Consider the following 25,360-nt stretch of genomic DNA (forward strand, 5'->3'; position numbering starts at 1 on the left):
GTAACACAAAATGATGTAGTTTTCTTTTTAATAATTCCTACTTCCAGCCAACTTACACATACATAAGCTTGAAAGGATGTATTTTAGCTTATAGAAATATTATGTTAACTATAACATACCTTATAATTGATATAATATATAAAATAAACATACAGTTTAAGAGAAGCAACAATATTAGTCTTTCTACTGTATTAGTAGTTAGAATATAGTATATCTGTAGTCAGGATGTAGATGGATCTAGAAAAACAGGCTTTGGATGTACGTATTTTATGATCTTTGCCGCCATCTAGTGTTCTTTGGCAGTCATAACAACACAAACCACATTGGAGTAGATCAACTTTGTACTAGTCTAGTGATATTTTTATGTATTATCGGTGTATATACTCATTGTATTGTAACTATTATACATATATATTTTTTGACGATTTTAATTGATCTTTATGTGATTATTTACCTTCAGGGTGGAGAATATGGCACAGACGAGGAAGAGGATGACGACGAAGAGGGCAGCCCGTCCTATCCCAGTGCAATTGAGGTGTTTGACTTAGCCGAAAATGAGGACATGTCCCCCCTGGAGACGGACCCTGAGAAACTGGCCCATAAGTACAAAGAGGTGAGCACAGATAAGTGGCTCAATGGGACATCACAATCTTCTGTAGTTACAGATAGAGGATTTTGAGAAGTGGGTAACTTTAAGAATACTAAAACTTTGTCTCTTTTTTATAGCTTCAGATAAAACATGCTGTGACACAGGCTGAGATCCAGCAGCTCAAGAGGAAGGTAAGAAGATGTTACATTCATGAGTTTCAGAGTGTTAAGAAAATCGTACCGTTGCCATAGTGATTAATGATAAATAATATATCTTTTGAATGTGAAAGTCCTCAGATTGTTGCATGACAGGAAGGTGAAACAGTTGAATTGTTTTTGTTTTAGTCAGTGCTACACAAAGCAATGTTCATAACTAAGATGGAGAGAAATTAAATCAATAGCAATAGTTTTCTAAATGTTTTAAACATTTACTTTGAACTTGATTTTAGTAGTAGTATTAGTAGTAACATATTTTGGGAATTTCTAGGTTTGACCATCCACATATAATGAAGCACAATTAATTATGAGTTATAAAAGATAATGTCAGATGATTATTTTGAGTGCTCAAATATGACAGGAAAAGATTTCAAAATGTTTCTTCAAAATTGGTTGAGAATTCTTTCACTCACTTAAACAAAAACATTTCCAGACACATTTTTACACAGTTTGGCAAAATATGATTAGACTGTCATTTCGGTGAATTCTCTGAACAGTTTGAATTTTTGAAGAAACTACAATTTTTACCTGTTTCACAGCTTCACCACGCGGAGCAGGAGAAGCAGAGGTGGCGCATGGACAAGGCCCAGCTGGAGCAGACCCTCCAGGAAAACAAGGAGCGAATGGAGAAGTTGGAGGGGTATTGGATGGAGGCGCAGAGTCTGTGCCAGGCCGTGGATGAGCACCTAAAGGAGACACAGGCTCAGTACCAGGCCCTAGAGCGCAAGTACAGCAAAGCCAAACGCCTCATCAAGGAGTACCAGCAGAAGTAAGACTGGAAGAAGACATACGCACCGTGGGTGGACTATATGGCATAACTTAACTGTTTTTTTATCTGTTACAGGGAGATTGAGTATCTCAAGAGGGAGACTCAGCGTTGTGCACAAGTCGGGGCTGAAGCTACTCAACTCAAAGAAGAGTCTGGACAACTCCAAGAACAGGTAAACACTGCAAGAGAGAAGCCATGCTGGCTCACATTAAATAAGTCTATTAACGAAATTAATGTGTTTAATAGAAAACTGTTATCACCAGTGACACCCGGATGTTTATAAATAGATAGATGGTTAGATGGAATATTTATTGTTTAAGGACAGCCTTTTTCTGGAAAAAATATGTCAGTCTCTGCTATCAGTTGGCTGACAATTTGAATGATTGAATTCAGTGAGAACAGCAGAGGCAATCAGTGCTGGGAAGTAAGATTTTCCTTCTTTAATCAGTGATAAATAAATGCAATAATCAAAGTGACAGTATCCTAAATATTCAAAATACATGAAATAAAATCTGACAGAGTACATTACAAAATGCATTTTTGTAGGCAATTTTCTGATTTACCTGTCTTCTAGCATCTTATTTACTGTGTACCTATAACTATACATCAGTTCAGATTTTAGTAATGCTGTAGTTGTAGATCTGTAACTAATACTGCAGTATGTGTAGTTATTACTTGTACTTTTTTCCTTTCAGGTGGCGGACCTGGAGTGCCAAGTGGAGGAGCTGAAATCCGAGCCGTTATAAAGCCTTTATTTGTTTCACGTTTCTAACAATGCATTTCTCCATCACTACAAGAAGAGGACAGTGTTATTGTGCTTTCAACGAACCGCAGGGTATTTCTGATGACTTTGTTAATGGGGCAGAGAAGCCATTTTGTGCCCCCCGCCTTCGTAACTCACCCACTTGCTCATATTTACCATGGTTATCTGTTCGGGGAATGTTGAAAATGATTTTAGTACCAGACAGACTTGTTCTTTTGTTAAGCTCTTGATGTTCTCTTCCTTTGTTTCCACACTTAAGTATTCCTTAATTAGTGGTTATGTGCGTACCCAGCTGTTGCTTTCAATTGCCAAAAAACGTTCCTACAACTTTCTTTTCGCCCTGTTTCGTGACATTTTTGAGTTTGTACATATGTGACGTGTGACTTTACAATCAGTTGGTTTTGTATACATTTTTAACATGTATAACATTTAACATAATATAAACGAATGACGAAGGAAGTCATTTAAGAGTATATGTAATGAAGGATGTACATTGGAGGGATTTGCACTAAAAAGGACTTAATATATGGTGCATCACTGGACTGAAGATTGAACAGAAATGTCTTTGATATTGTACAAAGAGTAACTCATCCTTTGTAGGGGCCTAGTCACTTAACCCTAAGAACCACCTGCTGCCTACCTTACAGAAGTGAATTTGTGATTTTTTTACACATCAACTCAACCGAATGAACAACTTTTTTATTTTATTAAAGGTGCACTGTGTAACTTTTCTGTTGGAGGATCTGCCACCTGCTCTTTGACATGGAGTTGTTATTGTTTTGTCTGGAATGTCCCGGTATGGCATTCCACTCAATAACATGGGTTTTTATTAACCTAAAAACTTGCATTCTTATTGTGAGTGCGCTCGCCTCTCCACAGATATGACATGAAACTTGGCCCTGTGGTGTCACCTGCTGTCTCCGTAGAGATAAATAAGTGTAATGCCATACTGTTGAACATTCCAGGCAGTATCACCATGGAAAGAAGCAGGTGACGGACCCTGCACCAGAAAAGTGACACCGTGCACCTTCAAACCATCGCTTTTTCGAGAATGGACCACGAAAACAAGCCTCCTCAACTGCTGTGCCACAACTGTTTTTCCCTCAAAAATGGATGTTGTCAAAGACTTGTGATTTTAGTTAGGACTACTGATGTGAAGTACTGGACCGATGCCAGCAGAAATGTATTTACGGTTTCAAAGCTTGTATGTAACCAGCAGCTGCACCCACCACCACCGTGTAGCACATGGAACACTGCCAGGTCTCTCTACCTGTTTGAATTACGCACAGTTTAAAATGAAATTGAGTGTAACTTGTATCTCATGTCATACCAGTATGTTTGTATAGTTCAGGTTAAGACTAAAATATTTTAATTTTACTTAATATTTATATGATAGTCAAGTTGGAACTAAAAGCTAACATGACGAGAACTGACGAAAGCAATGTTCAATAGACAATGTTATAATATGTCATGTAAAAAAGTAGATCTGGACAAATACAAAAATGATTACTAAGTTAAAATAATAGGCATGGTTATGGGTATTTTCATGATATTAAGGCTTGTACAGTGCACCTGCTTTGCATTGTATGTTTTGTGGAATAAATGGTCAACAGTGAAAATTCAAGATGTCTCATTTTTATTAAAAAAGAAAATTACACAAGCTTTAGTTTTCAAAATAGACATCTTCCACTGTCCTATAATACATTATTTTGATTAATTAAACTTTAAATTAAGAAAATGAAGCTGGATTAAGCCAAAAAAAATATTATATACAAAACAGTCCCTGCACAAAAAGTATAAGAGCGTGTAGTACTATGCAGCAAAAACCTTATGCAGTCAAACCTAAAATTATTAAAATCCTGAAAGTGAAATACAGTTGATATTTTTAAACAAATTCTATATTTCAGATTCAAAATATGAAGAAGAATGTTTACCTTTTCTCAAAAAACAGTGGCAAAGCATCATCTCTACCAGCAGTCAAAATTTGTTTGATAACTTTAAAAATGACAGGCAAAAAGTTCATATTTTATTCTATTACATGAGGCTTCAATTCTCTCCACATTTAGGGTTAAACTTTTAAGTTCCTCATATTCTCAACTCGCTGTCTCGATCTCTTATTTTACTATGGTGATTCTATCCCGTGACAACCATTTATTTTCAGAGCATAAATACGTGTCTTGTAACTTAACCCACAGAATTAAAACGTTCTGCTAATACTGAGATTGAAAGTTCTGACCATTCACAGCGCAAAAAATACTGTGTACAGAAAATATTCTCAAGTAACAATATGAGTAACTAAATTCTGACAACTCTAAGGGGATGTATTCACCATACAATTTTTGTCAATGGTAGTAACTATTGTTTTATCTTATACTTTTTCTTCATCCCATTTACGAGTGCATCTTCTGGTGATGTCTCCTGAGATGGTAGTTCCTGGAGAAGCTCTTGCCACACTGTGTGCATTTAAAGATCCTTTGACCGAGGTGGAGCATCTGATGAGCTTTGAGACTTTGAGGACGACTAAAACTTTTACCACATTCGGGGCAGGTGTGGGGCCTGACTCCTGTATGTTTTCTTTCATGCCTTTTTAGGTCTCCTGATTGTCTAAAACTCTCTCCACAATGTGTACAGAGATAAGGTTTCTCCCCTGTATGTGTCCTGAGGTGCACGTTGAGCTGCCCCACGTGTGTGAAGCTTTTGGGGCAATGGGGGCAACTAAATGGTTTTTCTCCTGTATGAATTCGCTGATGTTGTTTCAGACCATATTTATTACTGAACCCTTTACCGCAATCTGGACACAAGTAAAGGATTTTGGTCTGTTGAAAGCATGCGTGGTTCTTGAATGTTTTTTCACTCACATAGGTCTTTTGGCATAGTGTACATTTGAAGCGTTTTTCTCGAACTTCTTCCTCAACACCAAGGTCTTCAAGTGTTTCTGACTCACAGTGAGACAGATAATCAATGGGATGGTGCCTCCTTATGTGCTTCAGTAAGTAGTTTTTGATGCTAAAGGAAAATTGACAAAAAGGGCAGGGGAAAACTTCGGATTTGCAAAGGTATTTATCGCAGTTTTTGTTTCTCTGATGATGTTTAAGTTTCGAAGCACTAGAAAAGACCTTACCACAAAGATCACAAGCAGGTGTAGGATTATAATCGGCATCATCGCTATGTGCCGTCCGCTCGTGTCTTTTAAGAAACCCAGATTTGCTAAAAACTGCTCCACATTGAAGACATTTGAGTTTCCTCGCGGGGCATTTGTGAGTTTTGAGCAGTTTTGGATTTGGGTACGTACGTTTACAGCGATTACAACCGTACCATTTGAACTTTTTGGTTGGCTTTACACTGTTGCTGCTTGGCGTCTCTGGTTCGGGACAGTTTTCCTCACTAGATGCAGTTTTGTTGGCTGGCGTTGTGTTTTGAACTTTCCTGCGTTTTGGAGCAATGAGCCTTGCTAGAGCTGAAATTTTAGATCTTGCTTCGTGCCGCTGTGGTCTCTGATACGTTGATACTGGAGGAGATACGGTGGATTCTTCTACTTGTGGTGTTATGGGGCTGTCAGCTTTTACCTCACTGTCCGCAGGTTGATCTGTAGTTTGTTCCGCAGGTTGTTCAGCAGGTTGTTCCTCAGTTTGGTCGTTAGGTTCGTCATCTTTTTGGCTCTCCACAAACACAACATCTGGGTGCTCATTTTTGATGTGCTCCTTAAGTTCGTCTACAGAGGGTTCAGTGACCGTGCATATAGGGCAGCTAATCAAAACTATTGAGTCTTCTTTACTGACATCTTCCCTCATCTTCTTCTTTGTTTTTTTGTGCGATTTCAGATGTCTGGACAGGTCGCTGTACTGCCTAAAGCCCCTCTGACAGAATGAGCAGACATAAGGGCGGATGTTAGCATGTACAAGTGCCACATGTTTTTTCAGATTAGACTCAAGAGTAAATGTTTTATCACAGTCTGGACACTTTTTTGGTTCTTCAGGCTGAGCTGGGGGTTGTTCCTCTGTTGTACTAGAATTTTCAGTTACTGCTGATTCCTCCATTTCTTTAGAATTCTGGTTTTCAATCTCCTCTTGAACTTCATCTGGATTTGATATTTCACATGTCAGATTATCGTTGGACTCCAGATCCTTTTGTGATATCAAACCTGGCTTTTTATGCACAAGTTGATGCCTGATTAAACCAGATGCTTGGCTAAAAGTCCGTTTACAATGTGTGCAACAGAAGGGCCGCTCATTTGAATGGACACAAAGCTTATGTCTATTAAGGTGAGCAATTTGTTTAAAAGATTTTCCACAATCTGAGCAAGTTTTAGAGTCTTCAGAACCTTTTTCTTGGAGCACTTCAACTGACTGTCCATCGTGACCCATGTCTGTATTGGGAGAGGGAAGTTCAATAATTTCAATATTTGGATCTGAGTGGAAGTTCTCAATATGTCGCTGTAGGTAAGTCTCTGTGGTGAAGGATAACTGACAGTGAGGACATAGGAAGATCTGGCTGGAGGCAGTTGGGTTGGTTTCTAAAAAAATACACAAGCAGGGAAAAAAGCAAATGATTACTATTTACTATTGAAATGTGTATACTAAGATAGGCCTGTCATGATAACACATTTTGAAGCACGATATACTGCTACAGATATACCGTGATAAACAATAATACTGATCTCTCTCTCTCTCTCTCTCTCTCTCTCTCTCTCTCTCTCTCTGTCTCTCTCTGTCTCTCTCTGTCTCTCTCTGTCTCTCTCTGTCTCTCTCTCTCTCTATATATATATATATAGAGAGAGCAAAATTAATAGGTCTGAGCAGCAACAACAAATAAAAACAATGAAGCAATAATTAGCCAAAGAAGTTACTTGTTCAACCTTCTACACCTCAAATCTGTCTGTGGTTTGTTATATCCAAAAAAAATAAATAAATAAAAATCCTCACTATTGTAAAGAAAATGTACAGAAGATAAATACTGAGCTCCAAAATCTATTGTTTCAGCTTTCATATGTTAAACAATAAGTCAATATAGTAATAATCGTGACAGGCCTATACTAAGACATATTAAACAATTGCTATAAACATGTTAAACACATACCTCTTGTATTCAACTTTGAAAACCAGAACAGGGTCCAAGCTTCGCTGAACTGGCCAAGCATCTTGCTGCTGGGCCACACCATCAGTTCATCCCCAGCACTGATTGTACCACAACAGTGAAACAGGATGCTGCCTTTGTACTGTACCGCAATCAGGTTTGCTTCTTCTTTGCTACGAGCACTGTTCACATATCTATGAAAGACAAGTTATGAGTCCCTAGGCAAAATATGCAATAATATGACATAATACCTCTGTGAATTTTTACCTCATCCAGTTTGAATGAGTGTCTTTGGCCCCATCTATGTACTCGTATCCCTCTTCTCCTTTGTTGATCTGCAAATGAGATTATTTATGTTTACATTTTAATAACTTATCTGTGTAATCAGAAAGGAAATTTTATTCTGTCAACTGGGCAAACATCATCATCATCAAAACTCATCCTAGCTTCTACAGCTATGAGAGGATACCAATAAGCTGCTGCCTTATATCTAGGGCTGGGTATCTTTAAGAAGTTGCCAATACGATATATAACTCAATACATAGGCCATGATACAATACATATCTCGATACAGTACACTTTTAGTTCAGTATGATATATTTCATATCGAGTTGATCTTGTGCAAAGTTAATATGAAACACACCCACTTTAATCATCAAAACAGTGAAAATGTCAAATGTGTTGCATAAACGAGTTTCCTTTCTCTAAACATACAACAAAACTGCAGCACTGTAACAAAAGAATTTTGTAAAATATACCAAAATATTGGTATTTGAATGCAAAATATTCTTTGCAGTATATTTTAGTAGGATAATAGTGGCATAAAAAGGTATTCAAAATTTATATAAAAATGGTTAAAATTGGCAGTGTACAGGTAAACACATTTATAATCACTTAAGAAACACCAGTATCATTGATTGGGGGTACTCAGAGTCTAAGTTGGTTGGAACCACTAGTTTCGAATAAGAAGTATCTGTTATTAATAAAGTCAACTGAAGTATTATTTAATCACCATATATTCCGTACTGAAAAACATGGTATGAAGTTAAAAACCCAATCTCTCTCTCTCTAGTGTCATCTTGAAAATGTTTTGTTGAGTAGACAGAATTCAGTTATTTTTTGCTATTTTTTGTATCTTCAAAATGAAAATACTCTGAACATACCTCCCATGAGAAATGACTCGACAATGCATCTTCCTTTGCAACCACTTCTCCCTCATATGGGCCGAAGTGCATCCCAGGAGACAGAGTAGGGCCATGGTTGATCACACCCACACCTGCATTAGGAATGCTGGACCTGCCGATCATGAGCCCAAAAGGTATTGTTAGAAGAGCCCGCTGCGGCACATCCACAGCTGTTGGAAAGTCCAGAATGAAGGACGGTCCACTCATATTTGCAGGGTCAGTTTGATCTTGAAAAAGAGACAGACACTCCTCACAACCTAAAGAAAATAAGACAGTTCAAGTAAATATGAGTTACTTGGATCACCTATTATAGATGCAGAATTCAGACTTACAAAAGCCAGCACTCTCTCCTGGTACCACTGTATCTAATAGCTTCTGGATAGGAGCTTCAGCTGGCTCCAAAATAGGCATAACTACATGCGAAGAGAAAATATTGAAGAAACATTACTGATTATATCCAAAAATGACTTAACAAATGACTGAAATCCAAACTATACCTGAGGTGACAGTGTCTGTAGAGTTACTGGCATCTGGAGGTATGCATTCCTGAATTATAAGGACCTCTGCAGTTTCAACCCACTCCACACCACCGCCCCTGTCCGTCATTTCTGCACGCTATGCAAGGACGACAATTCTAATTATTCTGTGTAAACTGGGCTAACACGATAGCAAAGTAGCGCTAATAGCTAGCGCTAACCATTATAACTAGACTTATACAGTGGATAAACAAGCAAAGCGTATTGTCCACAAAGCATGACCACAAACCCAAAACTTGCATTAATACAGTGACCGCAAAATTAACTTTGTTTGCTACTCCAAACCAACATTAGCTTACTCTGATAGCAATGAATGTAGTTTTTAAAAAAGAGTAGTAACAAGAGCAAAAACTATTTCTAAGTAAGTAATTAACAATTGCGTGCACTTTCAAAAGTCCATACCTGAAGATAAAGTGTCAGACTGCTTTAGATTAGTTTAAAATAATCTGAAAACATGTGTTAGATATTAGCTCATGCTAACGGCGGTGGGTAGAAGTAATTCCCGGAAGTAAATATGACTCTTTCAGAATAAGAGTATCTACATCCTTTTCAAAAATATGGTTATGTCGCGTTTCTTTCCTTGGCTGACATATTTAGATAATTGATACAGATACAAAAAATAAATTGTTGTTGAATTGGTTGTTAATGAATCCATAAACTTAAAAAAATATGAGTGAAAACACTCTACTTATCTATACTATAATTTTGAAATCTACCGGTCTATCTTCTCAACGGCGCCGCTGGTGTAGTGGTATCATGCAAGATTCCCATTCTTGCGACCCGGGTTCGATTCCCGGGCGGCGCACGAGTTTTTTTCTCATTTACTAGTGTCATTATTGTGCATTTCTCTCTGAACTACACTTCAGTTTCATCTGTTCTCACCCGCAAAATGTTTATGTTTTTGTGAGCTAACCATAGACTGTATATGGAGCCCACCCAACGACAAGCTGAGACCATGGTGATTAGAGACGTTGCTAGGTAACGACGCCATAACGCCCAGTAGTAGACAGTTTCCTGGTGTGTTATTTGTTCTTTATATTTGACATGGAGAACTTTGCAATAGATAGAAATTCACCCGACTATGATTTAACAGAGTGCAAACCGTGTGCTCATCTCTGTGGCATATGTCCTGCTTGTGTTTTTGCCAAAACTCCGCCGATTTCTACGGATCATTTATGGACTGTTGGAGACACTTTTCACAGGAGGTTCCTAATGGACTTGCTATCCCGATGCAGAAGCCTTCAAGTGCTGAGAAAATGCACCGTGTGTTAGACCATACAACGTGGTCAATGTTTTCTTACGCCAGATCAGATAATTTAGCTTGTTCTGGCACTGGCCTCAACACAAAATCTCAAGAAAAACCGCGTGGATTCAATGGACACGAGATAAGAGAGTGGTTTGACAGCCACCCAGACTGGATCAAATCTCACTATCTTTGCCGACTTCTTTTGCGCTGTGACAATGACTTATTACGGGCTCTTGCTAACTTAACAAACGTGTTACTCATCAGACAACAGCGTGGACTACTCACATTTGAAGGTAACTAGTTTTTTTGTTTTTGAACCTGTTTAATTTTATTGTAATTCTTCGACTTACCTAATGGGGTCAGTAAAGTGCCTCTAATAATTCATGGTTTCAGCGTCCAGTTATAGGCAACATTTTGAGGACTTTTCCCCCCATTCAGAACATATAATATTCAGTTTTAAATTGTTAATTGATTTGGTAACATTTTAAGTTTCTAATTTTTCATTATTCTGTTACTCATGGTTGAAAAAACACTGATAATAGTTGGATCGAAGCAACTCTAGTAGGATTTCTATTTCTTATGAATGCACGTTTCTGTGTCTCTCTTAAAGGATGTAACACTAATGAAGAGTCAGATGATCCTGCTATAATGGTAGTTCCTGGTTCCTCCAAGTCCTATAGTGGGATTAGCCGATACAAAGATTTTATATCCGATTTACCTGTTAATCTGGCTAAAAGAATCTTAGGTAAGTGCAATGTAATGTAAATAACATGTATGCTCAGTATAGTAAGTAAAAGAAAATTGTTGAAAAGAAATAATAATAGCTTGATCTGCTGCTTGCGTTTCAAGGTTTACTGGATCAGTCTTGTTTAAAAATCTGCAATAAGGTGTCAAAGAGGTGGGAGTTCCTTGCAAAAGAAACCCTCAGTGAGATTGAATTTAGAAAAAGCATTAATGAAAAGATCATGGATGCGGTCAAGGTTGGTACTTAACATGCACACAAACAAACTACTATCTTTAATTACTGATTTTATATACATAATATTACGGAATATTTTTTTTTGTTTTTAGAAAAAGGATGGAAACTTTGCGAGTCCAACTTATGCCAATGTTGTCAAAGTCCAAGTGCCTGTCAGTGAGGATACATCTGATGGCAAAGAGGTAAATTCATTTCTAGTATTATAATAAAATGCACATTGCAATATTTCAATATATTACTTTTTTTTTTTTACTTTAATAATTTTGCAGGCCATTTTGAAAACAAAACTGGTACAAATGGAAGAGCGTAATGTTTTCTGTGGTGGATTCTTCACTACCAATGTCACAGATAAGTAAGAGAGGTACTGTTTATGATGAATATACTATAGAAGATAGGGTCAGAGTTAAGATTCAGTTTTACACATTGAATGGCAATAACCAAATCACAAACGCTGCTATTTTTGTCTTTTACTTTCCTGTTATAAGCAACAATTTTTTCCCATTCAAAACAAGTAATATTTTGTTTTAATTAACAACTTCATCAGAATGGCAACGGCCCTAATTTGTCATCATTCTGAAAGCCATGTATAGAGAAGTAAATTCTTTAGAGAAGTATATTCAGTCTCTATAATATCTTATTATGTAAACCTACTAACATCTAGTTAAGTGTTCTGAAATGCATATGATTCTTATACATTTATTTACCTCAAATGTTATTGCTCCTGGGTTTGAACTGTGACCTGAATCTTGATTTCTTTAATGACCATAATCTATTGTCAGTGTCAAAATAAGATGCACTTTGATTAATTTGTTTTTTGTTTTTTTTTGTCCAGACGTAACCCTCAGCGTGTCATAGACTACAGGGGGAGCACATTGATGGCGGTGGGCTCCAAGGATGGCACAGTGCAGATCCTTCATGTGTCTATGGAGGCCAGAGTCATCTCTGTGTTCAAGGGAAACGGTGTTCAGATCAGAGCTTTGCGGCTGTACGAGGACAAGGACCTGGTCATCACTGGAAGTTTTGATGCAATAATCAGGTAAGAAAATTTAAAAAGTAGGTATGAATTGTATTGAGTCAAACTGTATGACTAATGCAGAAGAGTGTGTGTTAGTAGCTGACATAGTGAAAGTTAAATTTATAAAATATATAATTCAAGACTCTACACTCATTGGTCAAAACTGGACTTCATCAAATTTAAGATAGGCATGGTTTGATTTTTCTTTCAATGTCCAATATTTGTCTAGCTTTTGTGATCATTAAAAATATAAACCAAAGCCCACGTATGGAAAAAGTTATAGTAAATATACCTGCAATGTAATATACTTTAATATATTTTTTTTAATGATGGTTGTGAAACCTACAAGATAAATCTCATTCACAAAGTGGGAAGGATACATGGGTACATACAAACTGGGGCAACTGTGAAAAAATATTGACCAGTTATATCATCATATATTGTGCTTTCCTTTTTAAAGTACTGTCTTTTGATCATATACATCTGAACAGCACATTTTTCTTTACATTTGACAACCTTACATTTACACAACTTGTGTAATCTCATGTATTTCTGAGTCACAGATATAGTTTCATTCCTGCTCTCTCCTTGCAGATGTTGGAATCTCAAAAAAGGAACATGTGTAATGACGCTGTCTGGCCATGCGGGGGTGGTTAACTGTCTGGATGTGTGTGGAGATAGACTTGTCTCAGGGGCCAAAGACTGCACTGTAAAAGGTATGTAAATAATGAAAATAATAAGAATAGATGTGAGACTAAACATATTTTCTTTTGTTATTTTCTAGTTTGGGATCTGTTAAAAGGGAAACTTTGTGAGGAGTACAACTTTAAGCACCCCAGCCCTGTCCAGTGTGTGAAGATCCACCAAAGCAGAGTCTACAGCAGCTGCGACAAAGGACAGGTCAAAATATGGGACTTGGAGAAAGCAGCTGTGATCAAGGTAATGTGGTCTTCAAACTAAAACCCACAAATCAAACTAAAGTACAGTATCAAAGAAAGTACAATACCAAAGGGCTTTTTAAAACTGCATCTATTCTAAAGCTGCACTACATAACATTTCAAATGGAGAGTATACACCCTGCTGGTTTTCATGGAGATGTGATTAATTTGTCCAGAATTTTAGAAAGGTATTAAATCTCCTATCTCCATCAATACAAGAAGCAGAAGTGTGATAATGTATTGTTTATCTTGTTTTCATAGTGTTCTTTACTAATGTAATACACTGTAATATAATACCACCACTCTAGCTTAAACAACAGTGCACATTATTTATATTTTCTGTACATTGTAGGTGATTGACGGCCACCAAATCTCCGTGCGCTGTCTCTTCTTTGATGAATGGCATCTTCTGACCGGAGACATCAAAGGTGTGGTCATGGCCTGGAGCACTCACTGTGAGGCCAAAGACTGTATCAAGACCTTCCACCATCCAAAGTAAGCATCACATTTACAGCAGCAAGTTAGAGGCACTTTGTTATTCATCACTTACTTCATGCATTCCCACAGCCCTAATTATTTACTATGATGAGTTTAAAAGTGCTTTTCAGAGCTTTCAGAGAGCAGATTGGAGTTCTCTGCCAATGCTAACAACAACTAGAATGCTAACAGTGCTCTTCCTGATTCTCAGACAATAAAAGTCTTTATAATTAGTTCCAGACAGCACACAGCAGCCGCATTTGTTCCTTAAGAGCTGCCTATATAGTATATTTCTACTGGACATTTCATAAACTTACATTCATTACAGGGCTTTTCTTTAAACACAAGCTTGCCTCTCCACAGATCTCAATTGTAACTTTGCCTGGTGGTGACTGAAATGTTACGCAGTGTGGCTTTAAACTATATTGTGTTGTTCTAATGCTGTGTCTGTTTTTCAGAGAGGTGAAATCACTTACTCTCACTTACCTGCGTGTGGTCACTGGCTGTGCAGATGGAAAAATTAGAATATTTAACTTTCTGACTGGAGACTGTCTCAGGGCAATAGTGGCAGGAGCTAAATCCAACCAAATCCTGTCTGTTTGTTTTCAGGAAAACAGGTAAAACTAAAACTCCAAATTTACAAATTAAACATACGGTTTTGCATATGCTGACATATCTTCTCCATGATTTTATCTTGAAGCTTTGTAGTGAACGGTATTGCAAATGTTAAGCAGTACCATTTTGGAGAGGTCTTCTGGGATTATGGAGACTCTGCAAACAAGGATAAAAAACATGTCCGGACTGAGGAAGTTTTGACTTTAGATACACCCAACCTACCTGCCTCTGCTCCCGTCATTAGAGTGTTTTCACCCAATGGGAAACCTCGCAACAGAAGAAAATCTCTGCCAAACCTCACCAGCTCCTCAGCCAAATGTTCAACTCAAGGTAATGTCTTGGTGTGTTTTAATTGTAATTTTAAAGGTACTATGTAACTTTTTTGTTGGGGGTCTATAGTTTTCCTCTATAGACATGTCATTGTTCTGCCGGGAATGTTCCACAACATTTAACAGGTCTGCCTTACATTTATTCATTTACAGGCGCTCCTATAGCTCAAAAATACCTGGAAAAACAGGCCTTCCAACTGTAAGCAGGATTGCCTCTCCACAGATCTGACCTGTAACTTGGTCTGGTTTGGTCTCCATGGTGATAGAAAAGAATCAAATGAAACAGAAAATGCACACCAAAGCTCCTGCAGAGGTGCAAATGCAAGGAACAGCAAAACAAAAGTGAAAAATGCATGGCACACTCAGATGGCTGATGTCCAAAAGCTTTTATTTATTTTCAAATAACGTTAAGCATAAAGAGCCTTCGTCAAATATTTTTCTTGCTTTGGACCACAGTATCAAGAAAGCTTTAATGCCATACGGTGAAACATTCCAAACAAAGCAAAAACAGCTCCATGGGTAAAAGCATTTGACGGACCCTCCACCAGAAAAGTTACACAGTTTTAATTTTAATCTTAATTTTGTTTGGAAAAACTCTTTACAAAGCTATTACTCTAATGACAACGTCCAAAATCAAGTCACTGAAGCAAACTAGAACATATGGTATTAATGTAGCTCTACATTTAGATGCTAATATCCAGGATAAAATAAATGTTACTTGCTTAACACAGTGTTTGTCATTCAGAAGTTTTGGTAAACCTTCCAGTAGTCTAAAATCCAAATCATTTAAATGTAAAATGGCTTACAATAAATAATAATTCTTAATAATAATGAAAACCAAGCATACACTAGCTATTAATCTGATTCCAAATGGTCAAAAGTGCCATTATATTGCTACTGGTCAATTTGATATATATATGACAAGAAATGTATGTGACAAATACAAATTCTATCAATAACATGTAACAATTGTATGTTAATTTAAATAAAAACGTGTGCTTCTTTTTTAGAACAAATAGATTCTGTCAAAGTGGCCCAGAGTGAAAAGGCTGCATTTGCTCGAATCCAGAAGAGAGGCCCTCACCAACCTCCATCCAGAGACTGCATCCTCCTCAAGGTGAACGCAACACAAAAGGCTGAATATATGGACGAAGTGGGCCTTAACATGGAGCACAACGCCAAGCTAAGAGATGACTGGAGCTCTCCTATACCATCAAATGACTCACCCACCATAATAACCAGTGCACGCATCTCCAAAACCAGCACTTTGGGTTCAAAATATACACCAAAAAGGGAGGTCTCTACTGCCCCGGGGTGCATCATGAGACCCCACCCCCCTTCAGTGGAGAGAACGCAATCCCAAAGTGCAAAGACTCAAAGATTGGTCAACAGAAGTGCAACTACTAATGTGAGCAAAGAGCAGACAAAAAATCTAATGGCAAAATCGGTTTCAGATCTGGGTAATTCTGTGAAATCTTCTAAAAATGTGAAAAGTGTGAACGTTTTCAACAATCATACAGAGTTTAAACTGCTGTCGATGGCACAGTTAGAAGAACATACTAAAAGTCTAAAGGATCTCAAAGGAAAGGAAGTTTCAGTAAAGCACAAGGGATTATAAAAAGGAGACATGAATCGCTGTTATTTAAGATCAATAAAAGTGTGTTCATGTTATGTAAGGTGACTGTTGTTTGATTAAATGTCCACAAGAGGCCACTATTGTATCATTTTGTTGTTACCTAGAATCCTGCATTATTCCACGGCACTGGTTCACAATTTTCCACGAACACCAAGCAACTGAAAGTTTGTGGGTCTATAGTTATAAATCCCACTAACAATTCCCAGTGGAATCCAAACAGCAAAACCACCAAGACCAAAAATAAGCATTCATGATTGTATGGAGAAGTGTTGTGGTTTCCAACATTGATGCAAGTAATCAAGAAAATACAAACGAATGGATGTGTATTATTTTGTGCTTGGTTACCAGGTTACCATCTTTGTAAATAAAATGAATTATAGCTGATGTGAAATTAGAGCTTCTATTTGTATACATTCAAGGTCTATGATGGCAAAAACGATGACGTGGTATTGATTGCTACCTCCTGAAGCCTTGTACACTGTGAAGTTCACTGTAATTACACAAGAAATATTTTTTGGACAGCCTGTTTTCTGTTAATTTGACATTAGGCAAGCAATTGAATATTTAGTAGTCTTGGAAAATTCCCTCTATCTGGGTTGATACAGACACTAATTGATGCTAAATCTTTGGAAAGTAGTTTTAGATTAGTTTTAGACTTAGATTTGTTCCATGTCAGAACTAGTATAAGACATTGTTAAATGTGCACTATGTAACTTTTAGTTAGGGGTCTGTCGCCTGCTTGTTTCTATGGTTATGTTACAGCAAGTCCTGGAATGTTCCACAGTATGACATTAAACAGCTTTATGTTATTAGGTTCTTTTTTCAGACCAAGGGTTTGTTTTCATACCTGACAGTTTCGACTGCTCACTAGTGCTCTTCCTCAGAGTGGTCACCTGATGTTGCTGTGACGTGTCCGGTCAGCTGATTTATACAGGTTTTGGCACTGTCTTCTTACCGTTAGAGGCAGGATGACAGCGCAATCTGCAGTCCAACTTCCTCAGGACAGTATCCCAGGTGTGTGAGAGTAAAAAAGCCCTCTCATCCCAGTTTATAGTCCCGTGAGCACATTCACACATTTTAATTGCCTCTTTAATCCAGCAACGATGTTTGTTGTCCTCTGTCCCAATGATGTTTGGTCCGTCCTAGTCCATAATGTGGTTCTCTCTTTTACAGTGGTCAGAGATGGCCGATTTGAGTTGTTCCTGTTCTGCTCTGTGTTTTGTTGCTCGTGTGCTTGCCTTTGCTGTTTTGCCTTCACTATTTCGCTGTTTCTCTGTTTTTCACTTGTCTGAAAAAGAACCTAATGACATAAATTACTTGAAGACCAAATGAACCTCATTGGACTAATAAACAGCTCTACCTTACATTTTTTCAATTACATTTATTTATTGCTCAGAAATGCGTAAAAAAAAGCATGCATTGTGACACTGAGCAGTAAAGGTCTCTCTACAGATCTGACCTGTAACTTGATATAGTTTGGTCTCCATGAAGACAGAAAGGTTTAATGCTATACTGTGAAACATTCCAGATAAAGCAATAACATCTCGATGGAGCAAAGCATTTGACAGACCCACCAGAAAAATAACACAATGCACCTTTAATAAAAACATAAAAAAACTACTATTATTTTGTGCTGAATGTTATTGAAATCAGTATCATGTATTTTTTTCTTACTTAAGTATCAAAAATATGTTTAAAATTTTAGCATTACAACAAAGCTACTATAAAGTGACCTTTCAGTGGTGTTTTTGCACTTCAAACAAGATGAATGAAGCCTTGAGATTGATTCAAGTCTGTCCCATCCACCCAGGCCTCCAACCCCACCACCTGCCCTGCTGCCCTTGTGCCTACGGGCAATCATTAGACCAGGAGAGGATTGAAGATCAAGACCCAACGTCTTTGCCTATCCTCTCCTCAATAACAAAGAACAAGCTGACAGAGTAAGACATCCCACTTTTTTAGACAACCATTGAGGGGCGCTATGCTGCTAATTTGATTTACTCTGGTGCCTGGACTTTGAGTAACAACGTCTATGCGCACTATTCTTAAAAACACAATGCAGTCAGCCATTGTACCGCTACAGACTTAAGTTTGCTTTGTGAGCTGATCTATTGTTCAGGCAGGTATGGTTCCCCTTATCCAGACCACAGAACCACAGGGGGATAACAGGCGTAAAATCTAACCCCAAAAGTGAGAGTCGACTTGGGGACCCTTTTCTTCGACCTTATGTTCCCTTGTATGGGCCTTAGTAATGATAGGAGACAGAAGGCAAGAGGTTTCAGAGAGACCCAGTTAAAAAAAAGACTGAGGCACTGGTTTCCGTATCTCCACAAGCATAGACTCTATGACATAGTATATATCCAAAAACAAGTATTATTATTTTTTTTTTATTATAATCTAAATCGGAATAGTTAAAGGGGGTTTAAATCAGACACATTTTTTTATAACATATGCAAAAGGGCCCATATTACACTATCTTCTGATTTATGTTGACACTATGATACTGTTTCCACATCAAAAACATACTTGGAGTTGTAATTTGTTTCATTCACACATGTTTAACACACAAAACCTGCATATTTAGGCCAATTAGAATCATGTGGATTATTTCTGTCCTGGAATTGCCCATCTCTACTGAACGTAGGTAAAAGGAACTGTTAAGTAAAAAATTACAGTTTCATGACATCGCAAGGGGCAGGGATAATTTTGATCTTTGGAGATGCAGACATACTAATAACAAAGGGCTAGTCAAACATGTGCAAATGAAAAAAACAAAAACAAAACACAATTCTAGGTATGTTTTTGAGGAGGTAGCAACATTATAACATGGCTCAAAGCTCAAAGCTCATAAGAGTCATTTTCGTGTAATATAGGACATTTAAGCTCTTCTACACGCAAACTAAATATGCACCTAATGGACATTTTGCTTAGAAAAGCAGTTATTCTTATCACAAATGCCATTCGTCTCCTAAATGTGGTGATTTGCATATTCACTGGGCCCATCACGTCTGATCGGGCTCCTGTTAAACCTACTAATGGTGCCATATCTGGACACTGCTCCCGGGCAAGTCAGTCTCCGTCTGAGTGACATGCAAATCCTATATCACTGAAAAATACCAAGAACAACCTTCACTGACCTGCTTTAAAAAGAAAATCCGAGAGGGGACAGGATATAACATTGCTCCTGACATGGCATGACAAAAAGTGAAAAATGTATCTGACAAATAATGCAAATTGTGCCCACAGGGATGGTGACAAGAAGCAGAGGTCAAAGGTTAGTGGAAGCTTTTGTCTTCTTAATGGTACGACTCTTCATAAGACTTAAAAAAAAAATCCAAGGTCCTTTTAAAAAGTGAGTTTGACATGAAGTTAAAGTGTCCCCGTTGTGGCCAAAAGAAGAGTGGTGGGAGTCATTTGGGCTCAAATTTGACCAAATTTTCAAAATGCTCAAAACTGGCTGGAAACGTCCCCAAACAACCTCAGACCACCCCAGATGGCCATATTGGAGCATCTTTTGTCATTTGAAGGCAGTTTGGGGCCGAAAGCTGACATGGCCAAAAATGACATTTTTCGTCAGGACCGGCCCTGTCGTTTGGGCTCAAATTTGACCAAATTTTCAAAATGCTCAAAACTGGCTGGAAACGTCCCCAAACAACCTCAGACCACCCCAGATGGCCATATTGGAGCATCTTTTGTCATTTGAAGGCAGTTTGGGGCCGAAAGCTGACATGGCCAAAAATGACATTTTTCGTCAGGACCGGCCCTGTCGTTTGGGCTCAAATTTGACCAAATTTTCAAAATGCTCAAAACTGGCTGGAAACGTCCCCAAACAACCTCAGACCACCCCAGATGGCCATATTGGAGCATCTTTTGTCATTTGAAGGTAGTTTGGGGCTGAAAGCTGACATGGCCAAAAATGACATTTTTCGTCAGGACCGGCCCTGTCGTTTGGGCTCAAATTTGACCAAATTTTCAAAATGCTCAAAACTGGCTGGAAACGTCCACAAACAACCTCAGACCACCCCAGATGGCCATATTGGAGCATCTTTTGTCATTTGAAGGCAGTTTGGGGCCGAAAGCTGACATGGCCAAAAATGACATTTTTCGTCAGGACCGGCCCTGTCGTTTGGGCTCAAATTTGACCAAATTTTCAAAATGCTCAAAACTGGCTGGAAACGTCCCCAAACAACCTCAGACCACCCCAGATGGCCATATTGCAGCATCTCTTGTCGTTTGAAGGCAGTTTGTGTTTTTAGTCACTTTTTAAAACTAAATTCTTCTTATTCAATAATATTTTAACCAGATTAAAATCAAGACTTTGTCGATTTATGGCAGAGCTATACATAGTCTCAACTAGGATTAACTCACAAATTAGCTACTAGAATAAATAAAAACTAACTCCAACATTATAATCGTAAACTGGAGGTTAAAATTGCAGTCTGTCTTGAGAGTCGCTGTTAAGAATCTAAGATAAAACTTAAGACTTAACTTAAAACAAATCAATGCCTATGTATAATCTTACAACCAAATTCAAAAACATTTGTGTTTTGATCCTATACAACATCCTTAAAGGGCCCATATTACTCTATTTTCTGTTCTATGTTATAATGTTGGAGTTGTGTTTTGTTTCATTCACACATGTTTAACACACAAGAGTATTTTAGTATTTTTTTTTATCATAAAGGGTTACTCAAACATGTGTGAATGAAACAAAACACAACTCCACGTATGTTTTTGATGAGGTAAGAACATTATAACATGTCTGAAATCTTACAAAAATCAACTTTGTGTAATATAGGACCTTGAAACTTGCAGCGCTTATAACTGCCCCATGTCTGTTACCAAAGTCACCCTCTGTGGACCTTTTCTGACCTCATTTGGAGATACAGATCTTATGAGCTCCAACCACAACACAAAGATGCAATTAAGCAGAACACAATTACAGAGATAAGCATTGCATTGCACATATGTAGGACCAAGCCAAACTGACAAGAAAACATTTGTGATCACTGATTAGTCTTGGCTGATTGGGCCAAGAAATTATGATGATTGAATAAATTATGAATAATGTAAGACAAGAAAACAACGGATAAGAATGTTAAGTATAGTTGTAATGCATGATGTCAGCCGGGCTTGTCATGGAGACTTTCCTGTGACGTCAACAGGCCAAGTTACAGGTCAAATTTATGGAGAGGTGCAACAAAGCCAGCAACAAAAACATATATTTTGCATTTATTACATGACAGGTAAGTTTACTGCCATACTGTGGAAAAGGTCATATAAAGCAAAAGGAAATTAAAGGTGCAAGCGGCATCAAACAGCCCTCACCCAGCGCACCCACAAATGCCGTGCGCTACATTAACCCTAATAACTGCAAACCCCAAACCCAAATCTAACCCCTAGTCCCAATCCCAACACCAGGCCTAACCATAAACGTAACCCTAACCACTTACCTTAATGCTCTAACCATAACCCTAACCCTGTAACCCCGACTCTAACTCTAAACCTAACCCTCTAACCCTAACCCCTCAACCCTAAACCTAAAATCTTAACCCTGACCCTCTAACCTTAACCCTAACCCTAACCCAAACTCTATAACCTTAACCCTAACCCTTACCCACAGATAAGAGGTCCTTCATCCACAGACCGGAGGGACTTCACCCAGAGAAGAGAGGGCCCTCACCCAGAAATGAAAGGGCCCTCAACAGCAGATGGGACAGCCCTCACCTGCAGACGATAGGGCTCTCACCCACAGACAAAAGAGCCCTCACCCGCAGACTAGAGAGCTGTCACCTGGAGACGAGAGGGCCCTCACCCACAGATTTATTTATTTTTTATTTATTTATTTATTTTAATGAGACAGGGACAGCAAACAATTTTTACATTAACCTTAACAAGAGAGATGCATTGCATCAGGTTGTAGCACCAGTGCTAATTTCCACCTGTAGTCCCTGGGCAGGTTCATTGATTGGTTGTATTTAATTGACATTAGCTATCAATTGTTCTTCCTGGAGACCTATGTAATTATGTTTAGGATTAGGGTTAGGGTTAGCGTTAGGGTTAGAGTGTTCAGGTTAGGGGTAAAGTGTAAGAGTAGGCTTTAGGGTTACGGTTAGGGTCGAGGTTTAGGGTTAGTGTAAGTATTAGAGGGTTAGGGTTATGGTTAGGGTTAGGGTCATCTCGTCTGCGGGTGAGGAAATTTCTCATCTGCGGGTGAGGGCCCTAACCCTAAACATGCTTACACAGGTCGACTGGACGAACAGTTGATAGCTACGGTCTGTGGGTGCGTCTCTCATCTGCGGGTGAGGGCCCTAACCCGAACCCTAACACTCTAGCCCTAACCTATCTCTAACCCTAATCCTGTAACCCTAACCCTAACCCACTAACCCTAACCCAAACCCTAACCCTAATCCTCTAACCCTAACCCACTAACCCTAACCCTAATCCTCTCTCTACTCTCTAATCCCTAATATAATCCCTAATCTCTGTCCTCAGGGCACCATATTAGATCCTTTATTATTTTTTATTGTACATAAACGACTTATGTTATATATCTCAAGATCTTACCTCAATAATGTTTGTTGATGATACGACTTTATTTATATCCAATTAAAACTTTAATGTTCTAATAAACCAAACCAGTGTTGCATTATCTGCTTATAACAAATGGTTCAAAATTAACAAATTATCTCTGAATGTCAAAAAAAACCAAATTATATGATCTTTTGTGGCAAAAACTCATTTCCAACTAACCCTAAAATCAAAACTGATTCCATTGAAATAATTCGTGTCTCACCCACCAAATGTCTGGGCATCATTGTCGATGATAATCTAAACTGAAAAGAGCATGCTATCTGGGTGACCAGAAAAATTTATAAATCTCTTGGTATTATAAAAAAAAGTTCGTAAAATTCTGGATTTAAAGTCTACACTTACATTATACCTTAGTTTAGTTTATCCCTATCTGTCATATTGTAATATAGCCTGGGCAAGCACTTTCTCTATTACTCTGAACAAAATATTACTGGTGCAAAAACGTTTTGTTCAAATTGCAACTCATTATATGCCACTAACATTGTCTGCTCATTTATTCACCAAACTTAAAATTCTTAATATCTATGAGATTAATATTTATCAAATTTTTATTTTTATGTATAAAATTCTTTATAATTCAACAATGATCCCCAAACATTTCACATTTTATTTTAAAACCAATGCAGAGATTCATACATACAAAACTCGTCAAATTCATACTTTTCATGTTCCAAAATTTGTCACATCAAGAGCTCAGTTTTGCCTACAATACAAAGACTGTAAATTCTGGAGCCAGTTTTCACATCTGGTTAGTGACTGCATATCACAGGTGATGTTTAAAAAGAGTTTGAGAAAATGTTAGATATGTCATGCTAATGTTTGATAATCTTTCAATTGTGGATGTTTCATTGTGTTATCTATCTATCTATCTATCTATCTATCTATCTATCTATCTATCTATCTATCTATCTATCTATCTATCTATCTATATCTATCTATCTATCTATCTATCTATCTATCTATCTATCTATCTATATCTATATCTATATATATATATTTATTTATTTTGCACATACAACATAACAATAAAAAGAAACACACTAGATAAAAAGTATATATATATATATATATATATATATATATATATATATATATATATATATATATGATAATGTACAATTTTTTATATAAACCCTTTTGTTTGTTTGTTTTTTTGCCTCTTCCGGCACCTACTTTTTATCTAGTGTGTTTCTTTTAAGTGTTTCTCACCTTCCACGGTGGTAGGTCTCTCTCACCCTCATTCAGCTCGGGTCCTCTACCAGAGGCCTGGGAGCTTGAGAGTTCTGCGCAGTATCTTTGCTGTTCCCAGTACTGCACTTTTCTGGACTGAGATGTCCATTGTTTTTCCCGGTATCTGTTGAAGCCACTCTTCCAGTTTGGGGGTTACAGCCCCGAGTGCTCCGATCACCACAGGCACCACTGATGCCTTTACTTTCCAGGCTCTCTCCAGCTCTTCCTTGAGCCCCTGGTATTTCCCTAGCTTCTCGTGTTCCTTTTTCCTGATATTACCATCGCTTGGTATTGCGATGTCCACCACCACGGCTCTGCTCTGTTTCTTATCCACCACCACTATGTCTGGTTGGTTCGCCATCACCATTCTGTCAGTCTGTATCTGGAAGTCCCACAGGATCTTGGCTCGGTCGTTCTCCACAACCTTTGGAGGTGTTTCCCACCTTGATCCTGGGGTTTCCAGCCCGTACTCTGCACAGATGTTTCTGTACACTATGCCCGCCACTTGGTTATGTCGCTCCATGTATATATATATATATATATATATGATAATGTACAATTTTTTTATATAAACCCTTTAGTTTGTTTGTTTTTTTGCCTCTTCCGGCACCTACTTTTTATCTAGTGTGTTTCTTTTTATTGTTATGTTGTATGTGCAAAATAAATAAATAAATGAAATTAATTACAAAAAAATACAAGTTTGAAAGCTTGCAATGAGGCAACTAATTACCACAAGACCTATAATTTTATTTAAAATCTGTTTGTGAAATGTTATAAAAATCTAAGTTATGAAAGCATTTAGCTGCATTTTACTTGTAAATGTGCTTTTTGGGTTTAAAGGTACATTGTGTAACTTTTCTAGTGGAAAGTCTGTCATCAGATTTTTTTTGGAGATGTTGTTGCTTTGCCTGAAATGTTCCACAGTAGCATTAAACTTATCTATCTTCTATTTATTCAATCACAGGTGTTATTATTTCTTACAAAATCATAAACAGGGTCGTTGCTCCACAGATCTGATGTGTAACTTGGCTTGGTGGTGTCACTTTTTTGTTTCCATGGACATAGATACATTTAATGCAATACTGTGGAGCATTCTGGACAAAACAACAACATATCAATTCTCCATCTGAAAAATTATACAGTGCACCTTTAAAACAACGTGTTATGAATAT

The 25,360-nt window shown here is 37.7% G+C and overlaps 3 protein-coding genes and 1 non-coding gene across 4 annotated transcripts in view; 3 read left to right on the forward strand and 1 right to left on the reverse strand.

Annotated features, from left to right (window-relative positions):
• LOC110154303 (neurabin-2) overlaps positions 1-3,937 on the forward strand; it is a 38,245-nt gene extending 34,308 nt beyond the window's left edge. Inside the window, 5 exon segments of the mRNA XM_055150373.1 lie at positions 461-613; positions 727-780; positions 1,344-1,573; positions 1,649-1,745; positions 2,269-3,937. Of these exon segments, the coding sequence (XP_055006348.1) occupies positions 461-613; positions 727-780; positions 1,344-1,573; positions 1,649-1,745; positions 2,269-2,319 (585 nt within the window). The 3' untranslated portion in view covers positions 2,320-3,937.
• Positions 3,938-3,955: 18 nt separating this feature from the next.
• prdm9 (PR domain containing 9) lies at positions 3,956-9,638 on the reverse strand. The gene is made up of 7 exons (XM_020918245.2): positions 9,532-9,638; positions 9,091-9,208; positions 8,926-9,006; positions 8,573-8,850; positions 7,677-7,744; positions 7,413-7,603; positions 3,956-6,849 (listed from the first exon to the last, which is right to left on the reverse strand). Exons 2-7 carry the CDS (start codon positions 9,197-9,199, stop codon positions 4,727-4,729), a joined length of 2,850 nt encoding a protein of 949 aa, XP_020773904.2. The 5' UTR covers positions 9,200-9,208; positions 9,532-9,638; the 3' UTR covers positions 3,956-4,726.
• A 225-nt stretch (positions 9,639-9,863) lies between these two features.
• Positions 9,864-9,934, forward strand: trnag-ccc (transfer RNA glycine (anticodon CCC)). The gene has a single exon. It is a non-coding gene; the product is annotated as a tRNA-Gly (tRNA).
• A 239-nt stretch (positions 9,935-10,173) lies between these two features.
• fbxw10 (F-box and WD repeat domain containing 10) lies at positions 10,174-22,104 on the forward strand. Its single transcript, XM_055149915.1, is given in 14 exon segments — positions 10,174-10,375; positions 10,378-10,668; positions 10,986-11,120; positions 11,225-11,355; positions 11,447-11,536; positions 11,624-11,706; positions 12,187-12,390; positions 12,964-13,085; positions 13,154-13,308; positions 13,660-13,802; positions 14,243-14,401; positions 14,485-14,729; positions 15,739-16,136; positions 21,988-22,104. Coding segments are annotated over 14 exon segments (2,475 nt in total).
• Positions 22,105-25,360: the final 3,256 nt, after the last annotated feature.

This window comes from Boleophthalmus pectinirostris, unplaced genomic scaffold (genome assembly GCF_026225935.1).
Source record: "Boleophthalmus pectinirostris isolate CB_2022bp ecotype Guang Dong unplaced genomic scaffold, ASM2622593v1 HiC_scaffold_14, whole genome shotgun sequence".
In the NCBI taxonomy this organism is placed as follows: domain Eukaryota; kingdom Metazoa; phylum Chordata; class Actinopteri; order Gobiiformes; family Gobiidae; genus Boleophthalmus; species Boleophthalmus pectinirostris.

Coding starts and splice junctions, on each gene's coding strand:
- prdm9 (XM_020918245.2), bottom strand. CDS start 9,199: ATGACGGACAGGGGCGGTGGTGTGGAGTGGGTTGAAACTGCAGAGGTC. Junction 9,007..9,090: donor TACAGACACTGTCACCTCAG/GTATAGTTTGGA, acceptor CTTCGCATGTAG/TTATGCCTATTTTGGAGCCA. Junction 7,604..7,676: donor ACTCATTCAAACTGGATGAG/GTAAAAATTCAC, acceptor TGTCTTTCATAG/ATATGTGAACAGTGCTCGTA.